The 26,603-nt window shown below is 40.2% G+C and overlaps 2 protein-coding genes across 19 annotated transcripts in view; one reads left to right on the top strand and one right to left on the bottom strand.

Annotated features, from left to right (window-relative positions):
* The window catches only part of LOC126035245 (ras GTPase-activating protein 1), a 148,159-nt gene that overhangs the window by 77,954 nt on the left and 43,602 nt on the right, over positions 1-26,603 (bottom strand). For 7 of the 17 annotated variants that reach the window (XR_007504871.1, XR_007504872.1, XM_049793536.1 and 4 more), the window contains 6 exons: positions 18,184-18,332; positions 13,519-13,627; positions 11,643-11,778; positions 10,674-10,744; positions 3,361-3,478; positions 2,290-2,321 (listed from right to left, as the gene is read on the bottom strand). Coding sequence is in view for 15 of the 17 variants with exons in the window: in XM_049793536.1 (XP_049649493.1) it covers positions 2,290-2,321; positions 3,361-3,478; positions 10,674-10,744; positions 11,643-11,778; positions 13,519-13,627; positions 18,184-18,332 (615 nt within the window). In the remaining 2 variants the exon portion in view is untranslated. The other 10 variants (XM_049793541.1, XM_049793540.1, XM_049793548.1 and 7 more) reach the window with 10 other exon arrangements.
* Positions 1-26,603, top strand: part of LOC126035348 (uncharacterized) — a 247,848-nt gene that overhangs the window by 200,118 nt on the left and 21,127 nt on the right. The gene's annotated exons all lie outside the window — the stretch shown is intronic.

Genomic DNA, 26,603 nt, shown 5'->3' with positions numbered 1-26,603 from the left:
ACCAATGGAATGAAAAATAAATATCTACAGCTATATTAACAAACTCATTTCAATACAAGTGTCCAACACGAAGTAGATGTTCAAATCCAAGTGTGTTTAGAGATGAAAAGGCATTATTTAAATGCTAGATAATTTGACAGGCATGAGTCAGTCTGAGTCAGTCTCAGAAAGCAATTTATTTGAAACATGAAATGCAAAGCGCAAAGAGATTAATGAAAGTTAAATACTGTACAGAATAACCAAAATTGAATTTTGCTAGAAGCTGAGGAAATAAAACCTAGCTTTGTTAGACTACTGAGTATGAATTGCTTTAATCTCACACCTTGCATCTTCCACAGAGTCCTGCGTCAGAGCATCATCCTAAAAATATTCAGCAATCTGTCCAGTCTCAACCTAATACCTATGATTATAGGAAACAGCTTGAGATTGCATGGCTATTCAGTTTACACGTGGCACACCACATGCTACATCTTAAGAGCTCATCCTGTCCTTTAAAGGAAAGCTAGAAATATGGCCTTTCTTTGCAGAATGCGTGTGTGCACGCACGCGCATGTGTTCAAGTGTGTAAAAGAAAGCCTCTTTTACACATCAAAAAAGAGCTCTACTTCTAACTTGCTTTCTATATTACCTTTACAGGACAATCTCTGGCTATTGAAATATTTACAGAAATCCCTGCCTCCCCTGGAATCCTCCAAGCAGCATTAGTAACTGGACTGACACTGTCAAGCTCTAATAAACTGCTACGAACTACTTCGTTTTAAAAAAAAAAAAAAAAAAAAAAAAGTTCCTGTATTTGAAGGCATCCCTACTACTGTTATACTGCTATGCCAAACTGACTAGCAAAACACTGGGGACCAGTAAACTGAAGCCATGCACCAATGATTTTCTTTCCCCTATTGAAAAAAACCCAAACCAACCAAACAAACAAAAAAACCTGTCCCAGTTTCAGCTGGGATAGAGTTAATTTTCTTTCTAGTAGCTGGTATAATGTTACATCTTGGATTCAGTATAAGACTGTTGATAACACACTGATGTTTTCAGTTGTTGCTAAATAGTGTTTAAACTAAGTCAAGGGTTTTTCAGCTTCTCATGCCCAGCCAGCAAGAAGGCTGGAGGGGCACAAGAAGTTGGGAAGGGACACAGCCAGGGCACCTGACCCAAACTGGCCAATGGAATATTCCATACCATGTGATGTCCTGTCTAGTATATAAACTGGGGACAGTTGGCCTGGGAGGGATCACTGCTTGGGAACTAACTGGGCATCGGTTGGCAAGTGGTGAGCAATTGCATTGTGCATCACTTGTTTTGTATATCCCAATCCTTTTATTATTATTATTGTCATTTTATTATTGTTATTATTATCATTATTATTTTCTTCCTTTCTGTCCTATTAAACTGTTCTTATCTCAACCCATGAGTTTTACTTTTCTTCCTGATTCTCTCCCCCATCCCACTGGGGCGGGGGGGGGGGGGAGTGAGTGAGCAGCTTCATGGTGCTTAGTTGCTGGCTGGGGTTAAACCATGACAGAAACAAACCCCCCCAAAAAACCCAACCAAGAAATGCCTTCTGCAATCATCAGTCCTTTGGAGACTGCAAACTGGGCAATAAATACAGGAAGCAGCAGCAAGCAACTGGAGGACAGATGAATTTATCCACCTACTAGAAATTTTCTGTAACTTTCATTTGCTACTCATCTTTACTACTGAAAATAATAAAACAATCAATAGTTTCCCATAATATCAATTCATTGTTCACTGTAAATTGTATTAGGTTTGGGTTTTTTAAATTATTTAACAAGTCGGAATTCACTGCAAACAGATTATTCTATAGTCTCCTGGTTTTCGCTTTAAGTGTTAGCACATGAGGCTAATATATAGAAAGTGTTACTATTACACTATCATTCCTCTAATGATACTTTGTTCCCTCTCCTGCATTTAGAGTTGAGCAGACCTGATAAATAGGTTACCTTTAAGGCAAACTGTATGTGTATTAAAAAAAACCCCACAAATCAGAAAACACCAAACCCTCCATTGTACATATTCTGGGTAAAGTGATCACACAGAGACTCATCCAATATTTTATCACTTCAAAACCCATTAACGTTATGCATAACCAATACAAGACTTCATGTCAACTACCTATGCATCTTCAACAGCTAGTATAGAAGAAAAGTCTTAACATCAAAAAACAAGTACACACAGCTTTGGTTCACCTTCCCAATCTCATAGCTAAAGTTTACAAACAGTTATTTTATAATTTGCTTTTAATAACAAAACAAAAATCCTTACATTTTGCCTTCATGTGGATCTTCTTCTCTTCCCTAATAGGAGAATTAACATATTAAGTGCATGACAACAGTATGCTTGAGTTTAGAAAAGTAAACTTCAGAGGTTAAGACCTTCTGTAAAAATAAACAGCACTAAAAAGTCCAAGACATTTTTGAACTAGAGGGCTTATTGCACAGTTCATGTAAAGACATTTTCAACTTCATTCACTAAGTGGAAATTCAGCCATAACACATTATTTCAAAAGATTGTTTCTGTCACTCTTCAAGTCCTTCTTTATATGTGGTAACTTAAATCTCAACTTTCCTGAACTTCAACCACTAATGCAGAAATCTACAGTTAGATACCCTAACACTGCCATTTCAATTTAGCCATTCACATCCTGATATAGATGTAAGAAACAGGTGAAGCAAACTCTACTAATAGCAAAATATATATGCTGCAAAATAAACATCATCAGGACTCCAAAGCAATGGTGAACTTCTTTTTAAAAAAGCATGTGGGAGGGTGGGGTGGATATTTTTATCCATTAAATCATCTCTTCTCCTGCAGTAATTCAATTATCTTTAGGTCACCTGGTTAGCTTCCTGACTTAGCATAAGCCCTTCTAGGTATAATTAACTCATCAATATACGTTTTAACCCATGCTTGGCCCTTAAAAAAAAAAAAAAGACATACTGCAGTGCAAAATTTCAGTCTATATATTTATGAATGTTTCATAGCAAACAAAAAAAATAAAAAAGAATGCAAATGAATGACTAGCAAATTTTTTGTCAGGACTGGTGAGTTTAGGGAACTGCCTAATAAGTTCACAGTATCATTCATTTGCACATGAACTTGTTTGGATAACATGTGAATAAGTACTTTGGATATTGAATCAGACTTAAAGGTTTGTTATACTATTTAAAAACTGGCAGATTCAATTACTGCAAGAAGGTTTAGAAAAACACATAAAGTCAGGCAGTTAAATGCCACTAGTTTGGGTTTATTTCAATGTTAACTTACACACAAATAATAAAATAAAAAAATATCAAATCTCAGTTCTGTAACAGATTTGAATATAAAATTACTTACCACTTCTTCTACCAGGTCTTCTACAATAAGACCTTGTTCATCTGTCCGTAGGTTTGTAACCCACATCCAGCCATCTTCCAATTCATTATGGACAATAAACATATCTCCTTTAAGGAAACTGAAGAGTGTTACAGTAAGATTCGGTTAGAAGTACAATCATAATACAAAGTTTAATGAACACAATGAATCCTTGAGCATAGTTTCAGCAAAACATTTGAGGAAATCATGAACGATACATTTATTGGTATCCCAAGCACACCATGTACATCCATTTTCCACACAGTTTAAGTAGCTATGATAGATGAATATTTATCCTTCTTTGATTTACATTTAGAATATAAAAGATACTTTAAGGTATGCTAAGGATACATAAAACAAAAAACACCACAACAACATTAAAAGATAGTAGCATTCTTCTTTTATCAAGAGGGATCAAATACTAAACACAAGTAAAAACAATCAAAGATTCCCTTAATAGTCTAAGAAAATAATATTTTTATCAAAACCTTACTTTGTATAATAAAGCCTGCAGAATATCTACTCTTTAGGCCTTTGCATATGAAGATAAGTGCTAAAAAGAAGATACAGAATAGTTCCTCGAAAAGACATGCAGTTAGCTACAACAAGAGCATAAATGCAATGCATTAAAATGTCCATGGGAGTTTCATTACTGGAAGGTTAGTATAAGTTATTCCTTAAGTGTAATCCCAAACTCAGGTGTACTGGTTTTGGCTGGGATAGAGTTAATTTTCTTCATAGTAGCTTGTATGGGGCTATGTTTTGGAATTGTGCTGAAAATAATGTTGATAACACACTGATGTTTTAGTTATTGCTGAACAGTGCTCACAGAGCATCAAGGCCTTTTCTGCTCCTCATACTGCCCAGCCAGCAAATAGGCTGGGGGTGCACAAGAAGTTAGGAGGGGACACAGCTGGGACAGCTGACCCCAACTGGCCAAAGGGATATTCCATATCATATGACATTGTGCTCAGCAATAAAACTGGGGGTGGAGGTTGGCAGGGGGGATGGTGCTCAGGGACTGGCTGGGCATCAGTTGGTTGGTGGTGAGCAATTGTTTTCATTTGCATCACTTGGGTCTTTCTTGGGTTTTATTTTCCTCTTTGTTGGTTGGTGTTGGTTTTTTTCCCTTACAATTATTTTTTTTTTTAATTTCTTTCTAATTCTTAAACTGTCTTTATCTCAACCCATGAGTTTCTTTCCCATTTTTACCCTTCCAATTCTTCCCACATCCCACCAGGGGCAGAGTAAGCAAGTGGCTCTGTGGTGCTTAGTTGGCAGTTGGGGTTAAACCACAACAGTCCTTTTTGGCACCCAACGTGGGGCTCGAAGGGTTTGAGATAATAACAGATTTGACCAGAGCACATTAGAAGGAATTTATAATTATTCTATCTGTTAACAATTGCTGGTCACGATATTGACTCATCTGTTCTCAACATTAGTTTATCTGATCTGTGCCATGCTCTCTTTTTTGCTGTACGTGTTAAAGATTGGTGTTGGCTTTTGCAGTTTGCTGTGCTCTGTAGCACTTAGTGGTGTTTTGCCTGGGAGATTTATTATTAAAACACTGGCCTTGAGCTTAATCTGCTATTTGGGCTCTGTACTGATGCCATTACTGTACTTTGGGAACTATCTCATGGAGACAATTAACAATTACACTTCCTCCAAGAGGTTTTTTTTGTGGAGGAAATACAAAATGGCACCTTCACCACCTTCTTCCATGATGTTTTCTCCCTTGTTACAACAACTCTTCAGTATCTTGAACATCCTTGGGTAACCAAAATATTCATATTGGTATTTCTTTGGAATATTGTTTTGACTTTTTCCAAAGTTAACCAACTATTTAGGAATATCACCCAGGCCCCACAGCAGTGTCGTTATGGGTGGCACGGCATGTGGGAGAATATGGGCAGGTATCTAGAAAGGTTGTCGCCTCCGATGGTCTGGGACTTCACTCCCAGATCCTGATGAAGTGACAGAATGTTTGAAAAAAAGATACCCTGGCTATTCCAAAGAGGCACAACTTATCACACTGTGCTAGGACCTGGCCTGCACCTACCAAACACTGCTCAGTACTATTCAGCACTCTCAAGGAGAAGAGAGGGTCTCCGGATCTGAAAACATACCAACAGACACTGACTAAACCAGAAACCCAGCCTTCAACTATATCAGTCACCCCTATAACTAAAAAGAAACAATGGAAGTGGAAGTCAACTCATTTAATAAGGGATGAAGAAGCTTCTCCAAAGAGGGAGCAGGAGAAAGAATCAGAAGAGACAGCATGTTCTGCAGCAGGGCAGTCACAAGAACAGGAGGAGGAAGGGACCGAAATCATGAGACAGAAACCACCCAATCCTTATCCTTAAGTGAGCTGTGAGACATGCAAAAAGATTTTTAGCTGTCAACCAGGTGAGCTAATTCTCAGCTGGTTACTCCAATGCTGGGATATTGGGGCCAGTAGTCAGGAATTAGAGGGTAAGGAAGCTCAGCAGCTGGTATCCCTTGCTAGGGCTAAGGCCACTGACAAAGGGATTGTAAAAGGGGCAGGAGTCCTCAGTCTTTGGAGGCGGCTCCTGTCAAGTGTGAAGGTCAGGTATCCCTTCAAGGAAGATCCTGCAAATTCCCAAAGCAAGTGGACCACCATTGAGAAAGGTATCCAGTATCTGAGGGAATTAGCCATGGTGGAGGTGATCTATATCAACGTGGATGACAACCAGGCATCCAAAAACCCAGATGAAATCCGGTGCACACGGTCCATGTGGCAAAAGTTTGTACTAAGTGCACTGACATCGTACACCAACACCCTGGCGATAATGAGCTGGAGAGACACGGAAGCACCAACTGTGGATGGATTGGCCAGCCAACTCTGAGAATTCGAAGATAATCTCGCTTCCTCCCTACAGGCCTGCGTCTCAGCTGTGGAGAAACTGTCCCAACAATTATCCCAGCAATTAAAGGATAGGTCTTCCTCACCCATACCAACCAATGTCTTGGCTATTTAGTCATCCTTTTTGTGTTCAGGGGAAAGCGTTACCAGTGGTGCACACCATGTACCACCCTGTGGTTCTATCTGCATGACTGAGGGAGGACATGAGGAAGTGGGATGGTGAACCTACCTGGAGACTAGAAGCTCAAGTACAGGAACTGCAAGGAAAAACAACAGCCAAAAAGCATCCATCCAGGAAAAATACCACTCCAGTGTCTGTTGATGCTTAGTTGCTGGCCGGGGTTAAACCATGACATCAGGTCATATGAAAACCTTTCACTGGAGCACAGGGGGACTTCTCACTCAAGTCAGATGATGCATCAAGGATACAGGCAATACGTATGAGGTACTGAAGCTCATCAACTACTAGTTCAATCCAAAATTAGATAGCAATTTTCTGTGGAATGTCTCTCATTTGAGAGGGTGTGACAGATGCACCCACTCCAAGTGAACAGTACTTTGGTTCAGGTATTACTAACAAGTAGGCCTGACTGAAATCAGCCCTGCTGTGCAAACCTTGAGAATTGTGCTAAGCCATATCTTCTCAGGAACCAAGGAGTCTAGGCCATGTCTTATCAGGAGCTAACAGTACCAGCCTGAGTTGGGACTAGACAAAACTAAAACTGGTACAGCTGCACATACACCAAAAAGGGATTTGACTACAAGTCAGTCACTTTACACTATAAATATCTGTAGCCCCCCCCGAGCCCATTGAGCTCTCCTGTATGGCAGCAGGCTGCATAGCAGTGATCTCCCCCTTGAGAAGGGATGGCTCTCAAGGTTACTCCTTGAGGTTGAGAGACCCCTTACCTGGCATCTGATATCTATAACAAAGTAAGCAACATTTTACATTAGGCCTAAGAGTATATTGTATGCTAGCAACATTTATATATCCAGCTACAGGTTAATTATTACAAGTGCAGTTAGTAGTAGAGTGTTTGACTGTTGTCTAAATCATCATCTAATCACCATCTAAATGATTTAAACAATAATTTAAATCATTGTCAAATCATTGATAAATCAGTTTAATTACCATTCAATTATTGCTTAATTGCCATTTGATTACCATTGGATTTTCATTCAATCAATGATTAATTACCATTTAATCACTGTTTAATCATTAATAAAACCCTTTTAGTTAACCCCACAACAATGACTTCTCTTAATAATTCATCTGCAACAGAGGATAACAGAAAATGCATTAACTTGAGCACAAACCAAACAGCAAGAATAAAAAAGCCTAATGAAAATACTTAGAATTAATTCATCTACTAATGAACCTAAATCTTAACAATGTACAATAAACAGCAAGGCTATTCTACATATTACAAAGAAGTTCACAGTAAGTTATTGCGTGGAAGACTGGTTGAAATTGCCTAGCCAAACACACAGAACTTTACATTTCAGCTGTATCCTAAAAGGGAGAGAAAAGGTATAATTTCCTGCAATTCTTGTTACCATAGCAGAGTAATGAAATATTTTTTCCTCTTAAGTTGGTAGGTGTAATTAGGCATTTACTGGACTTGATGGATCCTGCTATGCATAAGAATAGAAAGAAGCCCTACTTGCAATACACAATTAGGGCATTCTCTCCTGTCTTACCACCTTCTTGTATGCTTAGAAGAAGGTCTTCTCAAAAGATGAATATCTTCACAGTGTTTTTTGAAGAGGTCAGAATGGACTGGACACATAACCTTGGGATAAATTTCCACCCCAATGAGGATATAAAGCTGTAATATACTTTTCTCTATAATCTTAGACTAATAGTCTGTCCTCATTTCAGCTGGGATACAGTTAATTTTCTTTCTAGTAGCTGGTATAGTGTTATGTTTTGGATTTAGTGCGAGAAGAATGTTGATAATACGCTGATGGTATCAGTTGTTGCTAAATAGTGTTTAAACTAAGTCGAGGGTTTTTCAGCTTGTGATGCCCAGCCAGCAAGAAGGCTGGAGAGGAACAAGAAGTTGGGAAGGGACACAGCCAGGGCACCTGACCCAAACTGGCCAAAGGGGTATTCCATACCATGTGATGTCCTGTCTAGTATATAAACTGGGGGGAGTTGGCCTGGGAGGGATCGCTGCTCGGGGACTAACTGCGCATCGGTTGGCGAGTGGTGAGCAATTGCATTGTGCATCACTTGTTTTATACATTCCAATCCTTTTATTATTATTATTGTCATTTTATTGGTGTTATCATTATTAGTTTCTTCCTTTCTGTTCTATTAAACTGTTCTTATCTCAACCCACGAGTTTTACCTTTTTTTTTTTCCTGATTCTCTCCCCCATCCCGCTGGGTGTGGGGGAAGTGAGTGAGCGGCTGCATGGTGCTTAGTTGCTGACTGGTGTTAAACCATGACACAGTCCTATCAAGAACCCAATTCAACCAGCATGTTCTATCAACTTGTGAAACCAAGACGGTCTCATTTGAAATCACTATAAACCTCTTCAAATCTTCCTTTTTTTTTTTTTTTCTTTTTAAATCTGGAAATAAATTGACATGTCAAGAAAGGAGTATTAATTCCAAGCAACTAGCATATGTTCTTCTATTAGATATAGGACTGTTGGTTTTGCATCCTTTCCACATAACATATATTGTGAAAATGTAAGAAAAGTGAGGAGTAAACACCATCCCATAGATTTTATTGACAGATTAATATTACAAAGGAAATGAGTAGCAGTACACAGGGGGGGGGGGGGAAGTATGAGAGAGTGTATTGAGTTTACATGGCAAGGTTTTGGTAGTGGGGGGGCTGCAGGGGTGGCTGAGCCAATCAATGATGGTGGTAGCACCTCTGTGATAACATATTTAAGAAGGGGAAAAAAACTGCTGCACAACAGCAGCCAGAAGAGAGATGAGTGAGAATATGTGAGAGAAACAACCCTGCAGACACCAACGTCAGTGAAGAAGGAGGGGGAGGGGGTGCTCCAGGTGCCGGAGCAGAGATTCCCTTGCAGCCCATGGTGAAGACCACGGTGACACAGTTTGTCCCCCTGCAGCCCATGGAGGTCCGCGGTGGAGCAGATATCCACCTGCAGCCTGTGGAGGACCCCACACCAGAGCAGGTGAATGCACCTGAAGGAGGCTGTGACCCCATGGGAAGCCTGTGCTGAAGCAGGTTTTCTGCCAGGACCTGTGGCCCCGTGGAAGGAGGAGCCCACACTGGAACAGGTTTGCTGGCAGGACTTGTGACACTATGGGAGACCCATACTGGAGCAGTCTGTTCCTAAAGGACTGCACCCAGTAGAAAGGACCACCATTGGAGCAGTTTGTGGTGGACTGTCTCCCGTGAGTGGGACCCCATGCTGCAGCAGGGGAAGAGCGTGAGGAGGAAGGAGCGGCAGAGAGAATGTGTGATGAACTGACTGCAACCCCCATTCCCCATCCCCCTGCACTGCTCTGGGGGAGGAGCTAGAGAATTTGAGAGTGAAGTTGAGCCCGGGAAGAAGGGAGGGGTGGGAGGAAGGCGTTTTAAGATTTGGGTTTACTTCTCATTATCCTACTCTGGTGTTAATTGGCAATAAATTAAATTAATTTCCCCAAGCCAAGTCTGTTTTGCCCATGACGGTAATTGCTGAGTGATCTCCCTGTCCTTATCTCGACCTACAAGCCTTTCGTCATATTTCTCCCCCCATCCAGTTGAGGAGGGGGAGTGATAGAGCGGCTCGTTGAGCACCTGGTGTCCAGAGAGGCAATTCAATAACTTTCCAAAGAGGGGAGAGGGAGAAGGGAAGTGAATCATTCTTTCTCTCCTTTTTTTCCTTATTTCAAGGAAGACACTAAAAATACTGTTCTTAATTTTATCGGAGTCAATTCTCATTCTCTTTTTAGTGGTCAAGATTGGTTTGGCTTGAACTATTATCTGTTACTAGCTACTTCTGCAGGCAAATTCAGAGCCGATTTATTTCAAACCCTCACATGAGACATTTTCACACAAATTTCTTCATGTACAAACTTACATTTTTCTCAAAGTGGGTAAGCTTTTGAAATTAGTAATGTTCTACTTCTAAACTAAGTGTCATAGTTCTAGCAATTAAATGTAACTCCCCTTACAATTAATACAAAGAGTATACCCAGAATAAAAGTGTTATTGCCATGGGGAGGGAAGAAAAAAGACAAGGAGAGAGATGACAAGACACAAGACAAAAAAGAGGAAAAAAAAGAAAAAAGAGGCATCATACCTTTAACCTCCCAGAACGTTAAGCCTAAGATGCAGTTGGAAAGTATACATGGTGAACATATACCAAAATCATTTGTATTTATAAATACTCCAGGAATTTCACAACTGCTTCTACCTATTATTAAAACATACCTTATTTCATCAGTTTCTGGCACTTTGGTGTAAGGTAGAATTGCTCGAACTCTCCTTCTATCCTCCACAGGCTACAATTTTAGAGAAGAGTGCAAAGATATCAATTTTCCTTTTCATTCTAATGTAGACTTCCTCTCCCCAACATTATGCTATTCTGAGGCAAAAGACTGGTAATAGTCATTTGTATCCCTTTGCTAGTTTTAAGTTTTCAAAGGGTCAAAAATAGTAAGAGCTGGAAATGCTTAATTCCTAAAGTTATCTACAAAAGCTCTCATTTTGTTTCTAGCCTTGTAACATTATTGGTCACGTTATTTCCAAAAAATCAAATTACCAATAATGTAATTCCCATGAAAGAGTACTTTAGAACTTTCTTCCACTTAGTGGAAATTTATAACTAAGTTTAACATTCACAAACATCTTTATTTGGGGGGGGGGGGGGGCTGTTTTGTCTGGGTTGGTTTTGTTTTGTTTTTTTTTAATTACTAATATTGTGTTCAGGATAGTCCCTTGAAAGAAGCCCAGCTTTCAGGAACTTTGGTTATTTCCAGAATGCGTATTTTGAAATCGTTGCTATAAAATAGTAATATTATTTTGAAATACTTTATTAAGTCAATGTAAAACCCTAGAGGCTAGCTACATTACAATGATGCTCTTTGCTAGCCAAGAACCACACATTTTCTTGTTTATCTCAGTTTACGTACAACGTTATTACTACATTTGGAGATAACTGCAATACCTAATATCTAGCTTTCTCATTACAGGTTTTCATTAAAAAACAATTTTTTATCATTACTTTCTATCAGTAAGAACATGTTTATATACTCCTTATATTTCACCATATGCTGAGACAGCTCTAGAACTAGGGGAAGCTGTCTACAATGCTTTTTTCATAGAAAACTATGAATATCAAATGCAAGATTAATGATATTAATAGTTAAGTAAATGACATTTTTAAATTTTACTACTTGCCTCTGGAGGTGCTACTGGAAAGAATAGTTTTTCCCCCTTCAGCAAACAAGACACATGACTGTAATAACCAATTAGGTCTGAGAGTGAAGCAAAGCGACGTCCACCAATGTAATAGTCTCCACACATGGCAATAATCCTGTTAATAAAGAAAAGGAAGCTTGACAGAAGAAAATCTTTTGCTACAAACTGTTGGGGTAGTTTTTTGTAGGTTTTGTTATTTTTTATTCTTTAAAAGGAAGTTAGGATAACGTTGAGTTTTTAAAGCAGGCTATGTTCAACAAAATGCAATATTAAAAACTCTCATATATACACATACACCCTTAACTAATGAATATCTCATAAGCAATTACTGATAAACATCATGACATAAAAATATTTGAAGACTGTAAAGGAGATGTAGATTTACAAAAAAGTAAGAAGATTTGCTAGAACTAAATGAAATTAAACATGAAAATGTAATTACCAGTGTCCTGGACAAATGATATACTACATGGGTAAAGGTACCAGCATTAATACTTCTATCATGCAGGACATACAGCTTATATGATAAGCCGGTATTAATTTGACAAAGTATCAATATATTTTAGGAACAAATAACTGCATTTAATTATACAGTGCAGAATACTAAAATACCTTCAAAAACTAGTCACTTTTCTACAGTTAGTCTAGTATTCATGATAAAAATAAGAAATAACTTTGCAATAATAATGTACTCAATTTAAAAGCCTGCTAATAAATAGGAAAAATGCTTAAAAAACATTTCAATAGTTTAACACAAAAGAAAATTCTTATAAAATTGCTCATCTTGCTAACTTATGTAGTTGGGGCGTGTTTGTTTTAGGGTTGGTTTTCTTTGTGGGGTGGTGGTGCATATTTTAGTACTCAGATTTGTGAATGCACTTGTCATACCAAAAAATGGAAAATACCATGTCTGTTCATATTGCTATGCAATACAAGTTCTAAAACCATAGAATCAATCATAGAATCATAGATACCTTCCACTAGACCAGGTTGCTCAAAGCCCCATCCAACCTGGCCTTAAACACTTCCAGGGATGGAGCATCTACAACCTCTCTGGGCAACCTGTTCCAGTGCCTCACCACCCTCACAGTAAAGAACTTCTTCCTTACATCTAATCTTAATCTACCCTCTTTCAGTTCAAAGTCATTACCCCTTGTCCTATCACTGCCCTTGTAAAAGGCCCCTCTCTGGCTTTCTTGTAGGCTCCCTTTAGGTACTGGAAGGCTGCTATAAGGTCTCCCTGGAGCCGCCTTTTCTCCAGGCTGAACAACCCCAACTTTCTCAGCCTGTCTTCATAAGAGAGATGCTCCAGCCCCCGATCATCTTTGTGGCCCTCCTCTGGACTTGCTTCAACAGGTCCGAGTCCTTCTTACGCTGGGGCCCCCAGAGCTGAATGCAGTACTCCAGGTGGGGTCTCACAAGAGCAGAGTAGAGGGGGAGAATCACCTCCCTTGACCTGCTGGTCACGCTTCTTTTGATGCATCCCAGGATACGGTTGGCTTTCTGGGCTGCAAGTGCACATTGCCAGCTCATGTCCAGCTTTTCATCCACCAGTACCCCCAAGTCCTTCTCTGCAGGGCTGCTCTCAATCCACTCATTGCCCAGCCTGTATTTGTGCTTGGGATTGCCCTGACCCAGGTGCAGGACCTTGCACTTGGCCTTGTTGAACTTCATGAGGTTCACATGGGCCCACTCCTCAAGCCTGTCAAGGTCCCTCTGGATAGCATCCCTTCCCTCCAGCATGTCGACCGCACCACACATCTTGGTGTCATCAGCAAACTTGCTGAGGGTGCACTCAATCCCACTGTCCATGTCACCGACAAAGATGTTAAACAGCACCAGTCTCAATACTGACCCCTGAGGAATGCCACTCATCACTGCTCTCCACTTGGACATCGAGCCGTTGACCACAATTCTTTGAGTGCAACCATCCAGCCAATTCCTTATCCACAGAGTGGTCCACCCGTCAAATCAATGTCTCTCCAATTTAGAGACAAGGATGTCATGTGGGACAGTGTCAAATGCTTTGCACAAGTCCACACAGTCAGAAATAATTCATTGGCAGTCCAAACAGTCAGAAATAATTGATTTATGTAAGAGAGTTAAGTTTTTAAAACATTTGTATTACGCAAGAGTCATCTGTACAAGGAAAAAAATACATAAGTTGAAACAATATTTTTGACCAGACAATCCAAAGAAACAACCAGTTATGTAAATTGATGGCATCAAGAGGACCTGAATTTTTCCAGCAACGCAGAAGTTGAACAGCAGTCCTGAGTAATAACACTACTTTGAAAATGTGAAGAGCTATCTGGAAAAGCAACTTGGAGAATGGAGAAAATACTGACAAGAGAGACTGAACTATTCCTTTAGTTATATATAGGGAAAAAAAAGTGAAGGAGATATTTGATCTACTTAAAGACTATAATTTTTTGTAAAAATTGTGAAATCAGCAGTTTTATGAAAACTGCAGAATGCTAAAAACAGTTTCCAATAAATTATATAGTAAATGGTAAAAACATACTTTCCTCCAGAAATCTTGTTGCAGAGTGTCAAAACAATCATTTTTAGGATCATAGATTCATTTAGGTTGGAAAAGTCCTTTAAGATCATTGAGTCCAACCGTTAACCTAACACTGCCAAGTTCACCACTAAACCATGTGTCCCTAAGTGCCATGTCTACAAGTCTTTTAAATACCTCCAGGGATGGTGACTCAACCACTTCCCTGGGCAGCCTGTTCCAATGCTTAATAACCATTTCAGTGAAGAAATTTTTCCTAATATCCAATCTAAACCTCCCCTAGCACAACTTGAGGCTGTTTCCTCTCATCCTATCACTTGCTACTTAGGAAAAGAGGCTGACACCCACCTCACTACAACCTCCTTTCAGGCAGTCATAGAGAGTGATAAGGTCTCCCCTCAGCCTCCCTTTCTCCAGACTAAACAACCCCAGGTCCCTCAGCTGCTCCTCATAAGACTTGTGCTCCAGGCCCTTCACCAACTTGGTTGCCCTTCTCTGGACACGCTCCAGCAACTCAATGTCTTTCCTGTAGTGAGGGGCCCAAAACTGAGCACAGTATTCAAGGTGCGGCCTCACCAGTGCAGAGGGACAATCACCTCCCTGCTCTTGCTGGCCACACTATTTCTGATACAGGCTAGGATGCCATTGGCCTTCTTGGCCACCTGGGCTCACTGCTGGCTCATATTCAGCCGGCTGTCAACCAGCACCCCCAGGTCTTTCTCTGCTGGGCAGCTTTCCAGCCAGTCTTGCCCAAGTCTGTAGCATTGCATGGGTTGTTGTTACCAAAGTGCAGGACTTGGCACTTGGCCTTGTTGAACCTCATACAATTGGCCTCGGCCCATCAATCCAGCCTGTCCAGATTCCTCTGTAGAGCCTTCCTTCCCACAAGCAGATCAACACCCCCACCCAACTTGGTGTCGTTTGCAAACTTACTGAGGGTGCACTCGATCCCCTCATCCAGATCACTGATAAAGATATTAAAGAGAACTGGCCCCAGTACTGAGCCCTGGGGAACACCACTTGTGACCGGCCGCCAACTGGATTTAACTCCATTCACCACAACTCTTTGGGCCCAGCCATCCAGCCAGTTTTTTACCCAGCAAAGAGTACGCCTGTCCAAGCCATGAGCAGCCAGTTTCTGCAGGACAATGCTGTGGGAAAAGGTGTCAAAGGCTTTACTAAACTCCAGGTAAACAACATTCACAGCCTTTCCCTCATCCACTAAGCAGGTCATCTTGTCATAGAAGGAGATCAGGTTAGTCAAGCAGGACCTGCCCTTCATAAACCCATGCTGACTGGGCTTGATCACCTGGTTGTCCTGTACATGACGCGTGATAGCACTCAAGATGACCTGCTCCATAACCATCCCTGGCACCGAGGTCGGCGCTCAAGATGACCTGCTCCATAACCTTCCCTGGCACTGAGGTCAGACTGACAGGCCTGTAGTTCCCCAGATCCTCCTTCCGGCCCTTCTTGTAGATGGGCGTCACATTTGCTAACCTCCAGTCAACTGGGACCTCCCTGGTTAGCCAGGACTGCTGATTGAAAGTGGCTTGGTGAGCACTCCTGCCAAAGGAGGAAGTTTTATGATATGGCTTCACAAACTGAAGTCTAAGAATATATAATGTCATTGATCAGTGAAGATAAAAATATGCAATAAAATACAAGAAATTGAGAGAAACAATTAGTCAACTAATCAAATTTCACTTAAAGAAAAAACTTAACATCTAACATCATGTTACCTCTCTCTCCAGTTTCCAGAAGACAAGTTATCTTAAAGATGTTTCAAAACAAATTACAGTACAAAAGGTTAAACATGCCTGACTACTTAGTTTTCTACTTAGCATTTGACTTCTTTACAAAGCTCATGAACAATTCAAAAACAAAAGGAAAAAATAAATTTAACTGCTGAGAAACTCAGATGAGTATATTATTTATCTGTAGTTGGCTTCTTACACTTTTATCTTATTTTTCTTTAACAGGTCAGTATTCTGATACATTCCTGCTTTAAAAATCTCTCTTTTCAGGTCAGTTGTTTAAACTATATTATTCCTTCCAAACAGAAGTGTAAAACGTATACTAAGACCAATCTTCAGAGATGAAATTTGAAGTTTTTAAGCATACAGCACTGCAAGGGGAGTCAGAAAATAATATAACTTTAAGGATCTAGACTAGATCTCTTGGCATATTTTCTACCAGATTCCTTATAAAATCCATGGCAAATTATTCAGAGATTAGGCTTCTAAATGAAATGTAGTGTTTCACATTTTATTAATAAATCAAGCTCAAATGAAGCCTTTCTTCAGAACACACGGGACTAGTAAATACAAAGACTTCTGTAATCACAGAAAATTCTGAAGGACAAGATGAAAAGATAAAGATTTCCCTTTCCAATATTTTATATCACTCAGCAACTCACCAAAAACCATACTACTACAGCCAGAAAGAATTTAGTTTTGATGGACTCATATACTATCTGTCAATCATATGCTGCATGAACATATGCCCATATCCAACTTGGGGGAGGGGGATTTGGAGAACTTTCACCTAAAATATTGGTATTTCAGTCAAACAGAAATATGTAACAAAAGTTTAATTTGAAAAATATCACTTTTAGGAAACAAAATATCAGTGAGATTGTTGAGTAATGGAAATTTCACCCGCTTTGGTGAAAGTTACACTTCCAGTCTGTGGGACCCAGTGGATACATCCTTATATTTGGCTTCAATAACTTCAAGAGTGCCATTCTTGAGGCTGAAAAATGTTTCGAGTGTAGCATCTGCCCTTTTAATAACAAAAGCATATACACTCTGCAGTCAACAAATGAAACCAAAAATATGTCTGGTTTATGAAGAACAGTATCAGCAAACAAATGAGTTTCCTTTGAATAGTTATCTCTTCACATATTTAATGGATTCAAGAAGGAAAGATTCTTTAAGATTTGAAAAGATTATAAGGATCCCTTTCTTAGAAAGTAGTCTTTAATGGTTTCCCATTTTCTATCTGAGATGCCAGAAACAATTTTATGGTGGACATAAACCAACATTCAACACCTGATATTAGCTACAATAAGTAGAAGTTATTAAAAATAAGACTCTTAAAAACAGCACTTAAAAAGCAAGTATTAACATAATTTAATTTTCTACTACTGCTACATAGTAACCAGTTCCCAAACAAGAATCAGTATAGCTGAGAAGCATGAATTATTAGCTCAGACAACATGATGCAAACATGAGCATGCTATTTCTGTTTGCTTTGCAAGTAAATTTGCTTTCTGTTTATTTCTTGTTATCTAGATAGCTGACAAAGGTTTTTTCTTCTGCTGAAGATGCACTTGATATTCTATTTTGTGAAGATGAACATTACACTGCAGCACACTACTTGCTGACTAACATTCAAGCGCTTCCCAGGACATATCTCATTTACACTAAATGAGAATAAATTAATGTATATAACTTGCTAATGGTAAAATAATCCTAGTTACAATTTCAGATAAAGGGCTATTTGTATTTAGAAAAACTAATTCTAATACATACTGAAAGCTGATTCCAGCAAATCCTCATATTATTAAATACATAACCTCTTTGTTTCTCCTTGTTCTCTTTCTTATAAAGGAAGCACCCAGATTTACTATGACTTTGACATTCAAGTATGTCCTGTGAGCTGCAATAACTGAGGAATAGACTCAAAACAATCTCCTCAGATTACTAATGAGAAGCCTGCATGTTACTGTAAATTTAGTCACAGCAGCTTTAGACAAGCTTCTCTGTTCTGATGATGTTGATTTCCTCACATTTTCATTATTTAGCCTGTAAAGGAATTTTTAAGTAGCATGGTTTAAAACAATTAAACCCTAGTAAAGAGCTATACCATACATGGATAAAAAGAAAAGTAAAAAATATTCAATTTATAATACAATTGTTTTCTATACTGTACTAAGTTCTAAAACCACAAATAAACGGGTTACAGTGTTTTAAAAGAAAACATTTAATTCTCACCTAAAATGGTTGACATTTGTTTTACTAAGGAATGAAAGCACAAATGAACCCGGTCTCCGATCACTCTCTCGAATAAGGTAACTTCCAGGTTTTCCAGCTTGCCAAAGACGTTCTTCTGCAATTGCTCTGTCGAGTTTTCCATGATACCACCTGAAAAACAATGTAACAATGGGTGTCCTTAGAATTTAAGGCTTCTGTTTATTCTCACAGAACAGACCTGTGAAACTAATGAAAGTTGTCAGTTAAAACTGATGCAATTCCAAACCTTTGTTTCAAATGGTTATCAGATGTTTACATGTACAACCTCTCTCAAATTACTTATTTCCAATGCACAGAATTTTTAAAGCTTCACAGGTTCAGATAACCCGTTTCCCCAAATAACTCACACTGGAGGAAAGCACTCTGAACCATCCAAAGGGGACAAAGGCTTTCTATAACCAGCTTTTTCTTTCCTCCCCAATTTGCTCATTTTCAGTAAACAAGCAGAACCAGAGGTAACTAATCTGACTCAGACTGTTGTATTTTAAGCCTACTCAGGCTTCAATTCAGGCTATAACCTGTTTCTCAAATGACAAACACAGATCACAGTATCAAAGCCTGCACCTAAACAAAATGACCAGACCATATTTCAGCCAAAAAAAGTCTTCCCCAAACCCAACACGCAGCCTATTAAAAGCAAATACAGATGCACAGCAACTCACAGACTGCAAAACAGACAAAAGAACACTTCAGTTTAAGGCAAAAATTTACAAAACTCTAATCAGACCTCTTTCTACCCCAAACAATCAAATGGGGGCAGGGGGAAGCAGCAGCGGAGGGAGCAATTGAAGCAAAGCCAAGTGTTGCCAAGTATTGTTCTCAAAACCTCTTAAAAAGGAAAACTTTTATACAGCTACTGTTTTATACTATTTAAAATATCAACTATTTCAGACCATTCACCTATTGATTCTACCAGTTCATGCATGTCTTGCAAGAGTTGCAAAAAAAGCATTTTGAAAGAGATATGAAAGTGATCTTTTGACTTAACATACAGAAGAAAAAATTAAAAATTGCAAAGTTTAGAGTTAAAAAAACAAACCAAAACAAAAAATCCAGCTTAGCTGTTGATAAAAATCTTGCCAGAAACATTTTTTCGATGAAACAGAAGTGAAAGTTTGCTTTGAGAACTTCTATCAGAATGAAAGTCAAATAGACTATACAGATACAGATCACATATACCAGCAGAAGCAGTACCAGTGTAGATATTGTTTACATTGCCAAAGCTGCAGTCTTGTTAGTATAGCTCTCTCCTTTGCTTCTCCTCATCCTGATTAAAACAATTTAAATCAGTGAAAGAGTTGGGTTGTCTGTACACTGTATAGCACTTGAGGCAAGGTTAGAAAGATCATGTCTGTGGTGGGTTGACCCTAGCCAGCATCTAACTACCCATACAGCTGCTTGCTCACTCCCCCCAACCCCCAGCAGAACAGGGTAGGGAATAGGAAGAGCAAAAGCAAGAAAATTCGTGGGGTGAGATAAAGTTTAGTAAGTGAAGGAAGAATGAAGGAAGGGGGCTAGGGGAAACAGAAAACAAAACAACAGAAGTGATGCAAAGGCAAACTCACTACTCTCCACAAGCAGGCCAACACACAGCCAGTCTATGAGCAATGGCTACCTTGGAAGACACACACACACCCCCTCCTCTTTTTTTTTTTATTTTATTGCTGAGTATGACTTGATATGGTATGGAATATCTCTTTGGCCAATTTCAGTCAGCTGTCCTGGCTGTCTCTCCTCTCAACTTCTTGCCCACCTCTAGCCTACTTGCTGGAGGGCAGGGGGAGCAGAGTGAGAAAGAGAAAAAGCCTTGACACTGTGCAAGCACTGTTCAGCAACAGCCAAAATACCAGTGTGTTATCAACACTGTTTTAGCCACAAATCCAAAACAATGCACCACAGGGGCTGCTATGAAGAAAGTTAACTCCAGCCCAGCCAGACCCAGGACACTCTTAGAAGGCTCTGTACCATTTAGAATTTTATAGGTCAAGATCAATAACTTAAATTTGATGCTGTTCTGACTGCCAAATGCTTAATGCATTCAGTTAGAAGCAATGCTTAACATTTCTCAACTTTACACCAAATATATTTTTTCCTGAAGAGATGCAAAATGTTGCCTTACCTACAGTGCACTATAATATTAGTCTCATGAAAAGAATTAAAGTTTTGATAGGATGGTATCAAAGTGAAAAAACTTGCCTAGCTATTCATAAAAAGAAAGCTACCCCTCTGGCCATGACTTATCAAATGCATTCATTTCAAACAGTAACTCACTACTACTAAGATTTATACCCTTCATCATTGCCAAGGACAAGATCCCTATAATTTCTAGTCACCTCTTATTTTCTTGCCTAGTCCCAATGGAACACTTTTGTATTTCCAACATTAACTTTGCAAGTTTTAAGTGATGATAATTGTACTGGTTTTGGCTGGGATGAAGTTAATTTTCTTCATAGTAGCTTGTATGGGGCCATGTTTTGGATTTGTGCTGAAAACAGTGTTGATAATACAGGGATATTTTAGTTATTGCTGAGCAGTGCTTACACAGTCAAGGCCTTTTCTGCTTCTCACACCACCCTACCAGTGAGTAGGCTGGAGGTACACAAGTCAGGAGGGGACACAGCTGGGACAGCTGACCCCAACTCACCAAAGGGATATTCCATACCATATGACACCATGCTCAGCAATAAATCAGGGGGGATGGAGGTTGGCAGGGGCTGCAGTTGCTCAGGGACTGGCTGGGCATCAGTCAGTTGGTGGTGAGTAATTGTTTTCTTTTGCATCACTTGTTTTTCTTGGGTTTGTTGGTGTTTTGGGGGTTCCCCCCCCCCCCCCTGTTGTTTTTTCCCCTCCTTTTTTTTATTCTTAAACTGTCTTTTTCTCACTTTTACTCTTCCGATTCTCCCCCCATCCCACTGGGGGGTAGTGAGCAAGCAGCTGTGTGGTACATAGTTGCTGGCTGGGGTTAAACCACAACAATAATCCACTATTTTCACAATGCTTTGAGCAAATATAACTAAACAACATTCTGAATCACATAGCTAGTGCCCTGATCATACAATAGCTATTATCAGATGCATCAAAAGAGAAAACGTAAGTAGCCTTGCAACAGAAGGTTATGAAATGATCCAACTATAAGATGTCTTACTAATTATAGACCATAGTTTTCTGTAGTTGTTTCCATGACCAGCTCTTTAACCATTGCTATAACTAACTTGTTACTTATATTGCAATTTTTAATTTATTTTTTTTTAATTCTGAGAATATCAATAATAGACTGCCATGTTTCACAAAGCAATCAGATGCTCTGCAAGGAAATATTTCCATCTGTCAGTTTAAATCAAAAGCAGCATGTTCAAAACTCCAACTCCATGCATCACAACCTTAATTACAGTAAACAAACAGAATGAAGACACAACTACGAAATCATAAACAGTTTGGATTCTGTGCATTGTGATATATACACAAGCAACATACAGCTGCATAAGAGACCATTCCTGACACTTCAGCCACTTCATGTAGTTGAGAGCCAGAAGCCAGGTCATGAATTTCATTAAATGAGTTGCACAGGGAGTTAGAGAGTTATCTCTAGCCTACAAACAAGAGCTCCTTAGTTTTCCACTGTTCCACTGAAGAAGCTAGGTACCAGAAAACTAGTCACACCAGTCTCATTAGGCCCAGCTAACAGACCTTCTACTGTGAGCAGGAATGTTATTACACTGCAACCATTTAACAAGCTCATGGGACAATCACAGGACACTTACCGGCCCCCAACACTCAAGCACTATGAGGTTCATGAAAGACAGGCTGTTCACAAAGAGGTAGTAGATAGTTGTATTGGTTTTGTTTGGCAAGGTTTTGGTAGCGGGGGGGGGTTACAGGGGTGGCTTCTGTAAGAAACTGCTGGAAGCTTCCCCTGTGTTCGAGAGAGAGCGAGCCCATATTAGCCGGCTCTGAGACGGACCCGCCGCCGGCCAAGGCCGAGCCAATCAGTGATAGTGGTAACGCCTCTGTGATAACATTTTTAAGAAGGAAAAAAAGTTGGGACGGAGAGAAACTGCCGCCGGAGTGAGGAGTGAGAACATGTAAGAGAAACAAGCCTGCGGACACCAAGGTCAGTGAAGAAGGAGGGGGAGGAGATGCTCCAGGCGCCGGAGCGAAGATTCCCCTGCAGCCCGTGGTGAAGACCCTGGTGAGGCAGGCTGTCCCCCTGCAGTCCAGGGAGGTCCACGGTGGAGCAGATATCCACCTGTAGCCCGTGGAGGACCCCACGCCGGAGCAGGTGGGTTCCCGAAGGAGGCTGTGACCCTGTGGGAACCCCGCGCTGGAGCAGGCTCCTGGCAGGACCTGCGGATCTGTGGAGAGAGGAGCCCATGGAGCAGGCTTTCTGGCAGGACTTGTGACCCCGTGGGGGACCCGCGCTGGAGCTGTGTGCTCCTGAAGGACTGCACACCGTGGAATGGACCCATGCTGGAGCAGTTCGTGAAGAACTGCAGCCTGTGGGAATGGCCCACGTTGGAGGAGTTCGTGGAGGACTGTCTCCCGTGGGTGGGACCCCACGCTGGAGCAGGGGAAGAGTGTGATCAGCCCTCCCCCTGAGGAGGTGAAGCGGCAGAAAATAACGTGTGATGACCATAAACCCCATCCCTGTCCCCCTGTGCCGCTGGGGGGGCTTGGTGGTGAAATCCGGGAGGGTAGTTGTGCCTGGGAAGAACGGAGGGGTGGTGGGAAGGTGTTCTGAGATTTCATTTTACTTCTCATTACCTTGCTCTGGTTGATTTGTAATAAATTGAGTATGTTTTGCAAATTGAGTCTGTTTTGCCCGTGACGGTAATAGTGAATGATCTCTCCTGTCCTTATCTCGACCCGCGAGCCTTTTGTTATATTTTCTCTCCCCTATCCAGCTGAGGATGGGGGAGTGATAGAACGGCTTTGGTGGGCACCTGGTGTTCAGCCAGGGTTAACCCATCACAATAGTGAATTTACCATCTGGAAGGAGGCAGTTGATACTATGTGTGGAAGCAGGTCATGTGGTTCAACCAAATCCCTCTATTTACATATTTCCTTTTTACATATGGGAAAAATCAAACATTCTGAGGCTTTGTTGTTCCACTAAAGCATTTTGCTTTTACAGTATGCTACAATTTTAACTTAGGAACACAGTAGCCCAGGGAAGAAGGAATGGAAGAAGAAAGCACTGGAGGGGAGCAAAAATGTTTTTCAGCAACTTAGTAGAAATGAAGATGTTGATAACTGTTGGAAACCTCCCTGTTTCAGTCTAAAAAACAAGTTATAGTGAGTAGAAAAATCCATCATCAAATGCCACACCCATTTCACTCTTCTCCTTAGCCATACCTGACTGCTTCAACAAAATCCAAAAGAAGAGTGGAGAACTTCTAGGAGACATGGTCAAAACTCCCTACCTATAAATTCACAATCACCACCTTCATACCTTTCACAACATTACAGAATCTTAGTATCATTTCCTGAGGCTATGCAAGTTCTAGTCCCATTAGGAGCAGAGATAACAATTACCTTGAACCAGGAAAAATCCTTAATTTCAAGTGGCACACAGAAATCTCAAGAACAGTTTCATGAAGACAGGAGAAAACAACCAAGATATCCTGTATTCTCATTTGTTTCTTTTTTTATTCTGCTTTCCATCCCTGATAATAAATAGCTGAAGAGATGATGTTTATATTTCACTGTTCAAGTTTCATATTAGCCTTTCTAGTTTCTCTCAGCCTAAAAAGTTAACTGCATTCTTAGCATCATCATTTTTTTATCCAAACTATGCTTTTAACACCTTGTCCCATCTTTGTTAGATTTATGCAGATATCATGCAAGGTTGCATTATTTCCTTTATGCACATTATTCATAAAGATTAAATTAAGGTAAGTTATCTCTATCTTGTTAGTTACCAATTTTTGACCGGGTCTTTGCAGTTCTCCACTTTACAAATCTTCCTTACAGAAAAAGCTCTGCAAACCTTTCAACTTCTACAGTGGATGGATGCATGTGTAAGATAATGAAACAAAATAGTTCAAACTAACCTGAAGCTAAAAAAGGGGGGGGACATGACCAAAAAAGCCAAGCAATTGTACTTTATCTAGCATACAGGAAATTAAGAGTGTTTCATACTCTTCTAGGAAAGGGGTTTTTTTAATCCCTTTTTGATCCCTATACATTTTTCTAGGTGGAGATACAAAGAAAATATAAGCCTAATAAAAAATAAGTCTGCTTTTCTCAGTTACCTGTTCTAAAACCTGTTTGAAACAGTATGTTGCTGCACTTCAAGATTAGGAACCAGGCAACTAAAACGGAAAGACACTCTCATAGGCATTCCTCAGTATACATCAGCTGTGCCAAGCCATTAACTGTGGGAGTTGTACGCATTACGAATACCAGCCATTAAAATACTTTCAGAGCATACACAAACTACAGACTTACACAAAACAGATGAACCAAAATCCTCAATAAATCTTAATAAAAAGAGTAAACAAGGATAGAAGGTGAAATAAGTGTACATTCAAAAGGTAATAAAGGAAATACATTTTAATAACTTCAATAAAGCAAGGTTCAAAAAAATTTGAGTACTGTAAGGACAAACAGTGTAATAAGCTTTAAAACAGATACATGACAACAACATAGATCAAGCTTTGCAACTCAAAATATTTCTTCCAATCCTACCTGATATATATATATTTTTACTAAAAAGAACATTGATTGCCTTTTGAAAACAAACAAACAAAACCAAAAAACCCTGTTGAGGATTTCTTGACTGGGCAAGGGCATGTGAGCAATCCAGCCTTTAGGTGGGAACGAAGCATAAGTTTACAAAGTGCTGAAGCAGACAAGGACGCTGTGCCCTTGTACACTGGGAAAAAGGAAGATAAGAAGAGCCTGACAAACAACTCCTGGATGCCGAAGAATGAGATAAGTAACTGCTGGACACCTCGTGAAAAAGCTTGCACAGCCAATAGAGGATAAGATAGCATCGCGTGAAACGGGGTATTGTACCAATTAGAGTATTGTATAAGGCGCGTGCACAAGCACATAAGGTATATAACTGTGCTAAAAGTTGTAGTAAATGGGCTTCACTTGATCACATTGGTCTGTGTGTGATGTCCCCTGTGGATCCTCCGCAACATTTGGCGCCCGAACAGGGACCCTCAGATCAGCACTTTATCGTCTCTACGAGAATTTCTGGTGCAGCTGAACCGACGAGGGAGCAGAGAAGCCGGCCGAGACTTTCCTGCTGCCCCGGCAGGATGGCATGAGCTTCAGCTAAGCTGGGAAGAATGACATGAGCTTTAGCTGAGCTGGGAAGATGAGGAGGAGCGCGCAAGTGAATAGAAGCTTGAATCTCGCCCTGATCAGGTGAGCGGCCGGAGAAGGAGATGGTGTTGGACAAAGAGCAGAAAGCGGTCCTAAAGCTCCTTCGTTATTTTCTCTCTGAGAGAGGACTGAAATGCGATAATTCTGTGTTAAAGGGGTTGCTTTTATGGGCTTGGAAGAGAGAACTTATTCTGAGTATAAATGTTGCATTTGAAGTAGCGACCCGGAATGATATAAGCAAGATGCTGTGGGACGCTATTAGAAGCAGGGGGGGGATAAGGCAAAGGAGGCAAACAAATACGCAGAGTGTAATAAACTCTGCAAAACCAATTTGTTAATCAAACCTGTTGGTTGTTAAAATATATTGATCTCTACAACTTAGTAACTAAGCTGCTTTTAACCGCAATAACTTGATAGGCAATAACCGCAGTAACATTTGCAGAAACTAGATATTGAGCTAAGTAAGTAGGATGTGCCAGTCTTGATTACTCCTGATACTCTTGATAACTCCTCAAGAGCAGTTTTCTGAGAAAATAAGGAACTGGTCCCAGAAACTGGCCAAGGCCGATTCCGTGGCTTGGACAGATAAACTTGAGGGAGTGTCCTCTTGGAACTAATTGTAATACCCCTTGGAACTAATTGTAATACCTCTTAGAACTAATTTTAATACGAAGCAGGAATAGGTCATGAATATGTATAGGCGTACCGGGAAATCCCATACATATGTAACACTTAACTGTTTAACTGTGAAACACGTTACCGTATCAGGTGTGCACCATTGGTGGAGTGGAGACTCCCCGGCCGCCCAGCGCTGTTTTGCCTGCTTGTTGCTTGCTTCAATAAACCTTGATTGGATTATACACGGGCTGGCGTATAATTTTTCATCGTAACTTATAACAATTTGGTGCCATGACTCGGATAAGGTTAACTTGGTTTGGAATCTAAACTCTGGGGAGGCACCCCATCCTTGGATGGCCCCGGAGTGGACGATATCCTTTCCAAGATCCTTACCTCCGAACCCTAAATTTGGCAAGCAGGCAAAAGAAA

This window comes from Accipiter gentilis, chromosome W (genome assembly GCF_929443795.1).
Source record: "Accipiter gentilis chromosome W, bAccGen1.1, whole genome shotgun sequence".
In the NCBI taxonomy this organism is placed as follows: Eukaryota; Metazoa; Chordata; class Aves; order Accipitriformes; family Accipitridae; genus Astur; species Astur gentilis.
The sequence above is the reverse complement of the archived record's forward strand: the minus strand, read 5'-3'. Positions and strand labels throughout refer to the sequence as shown.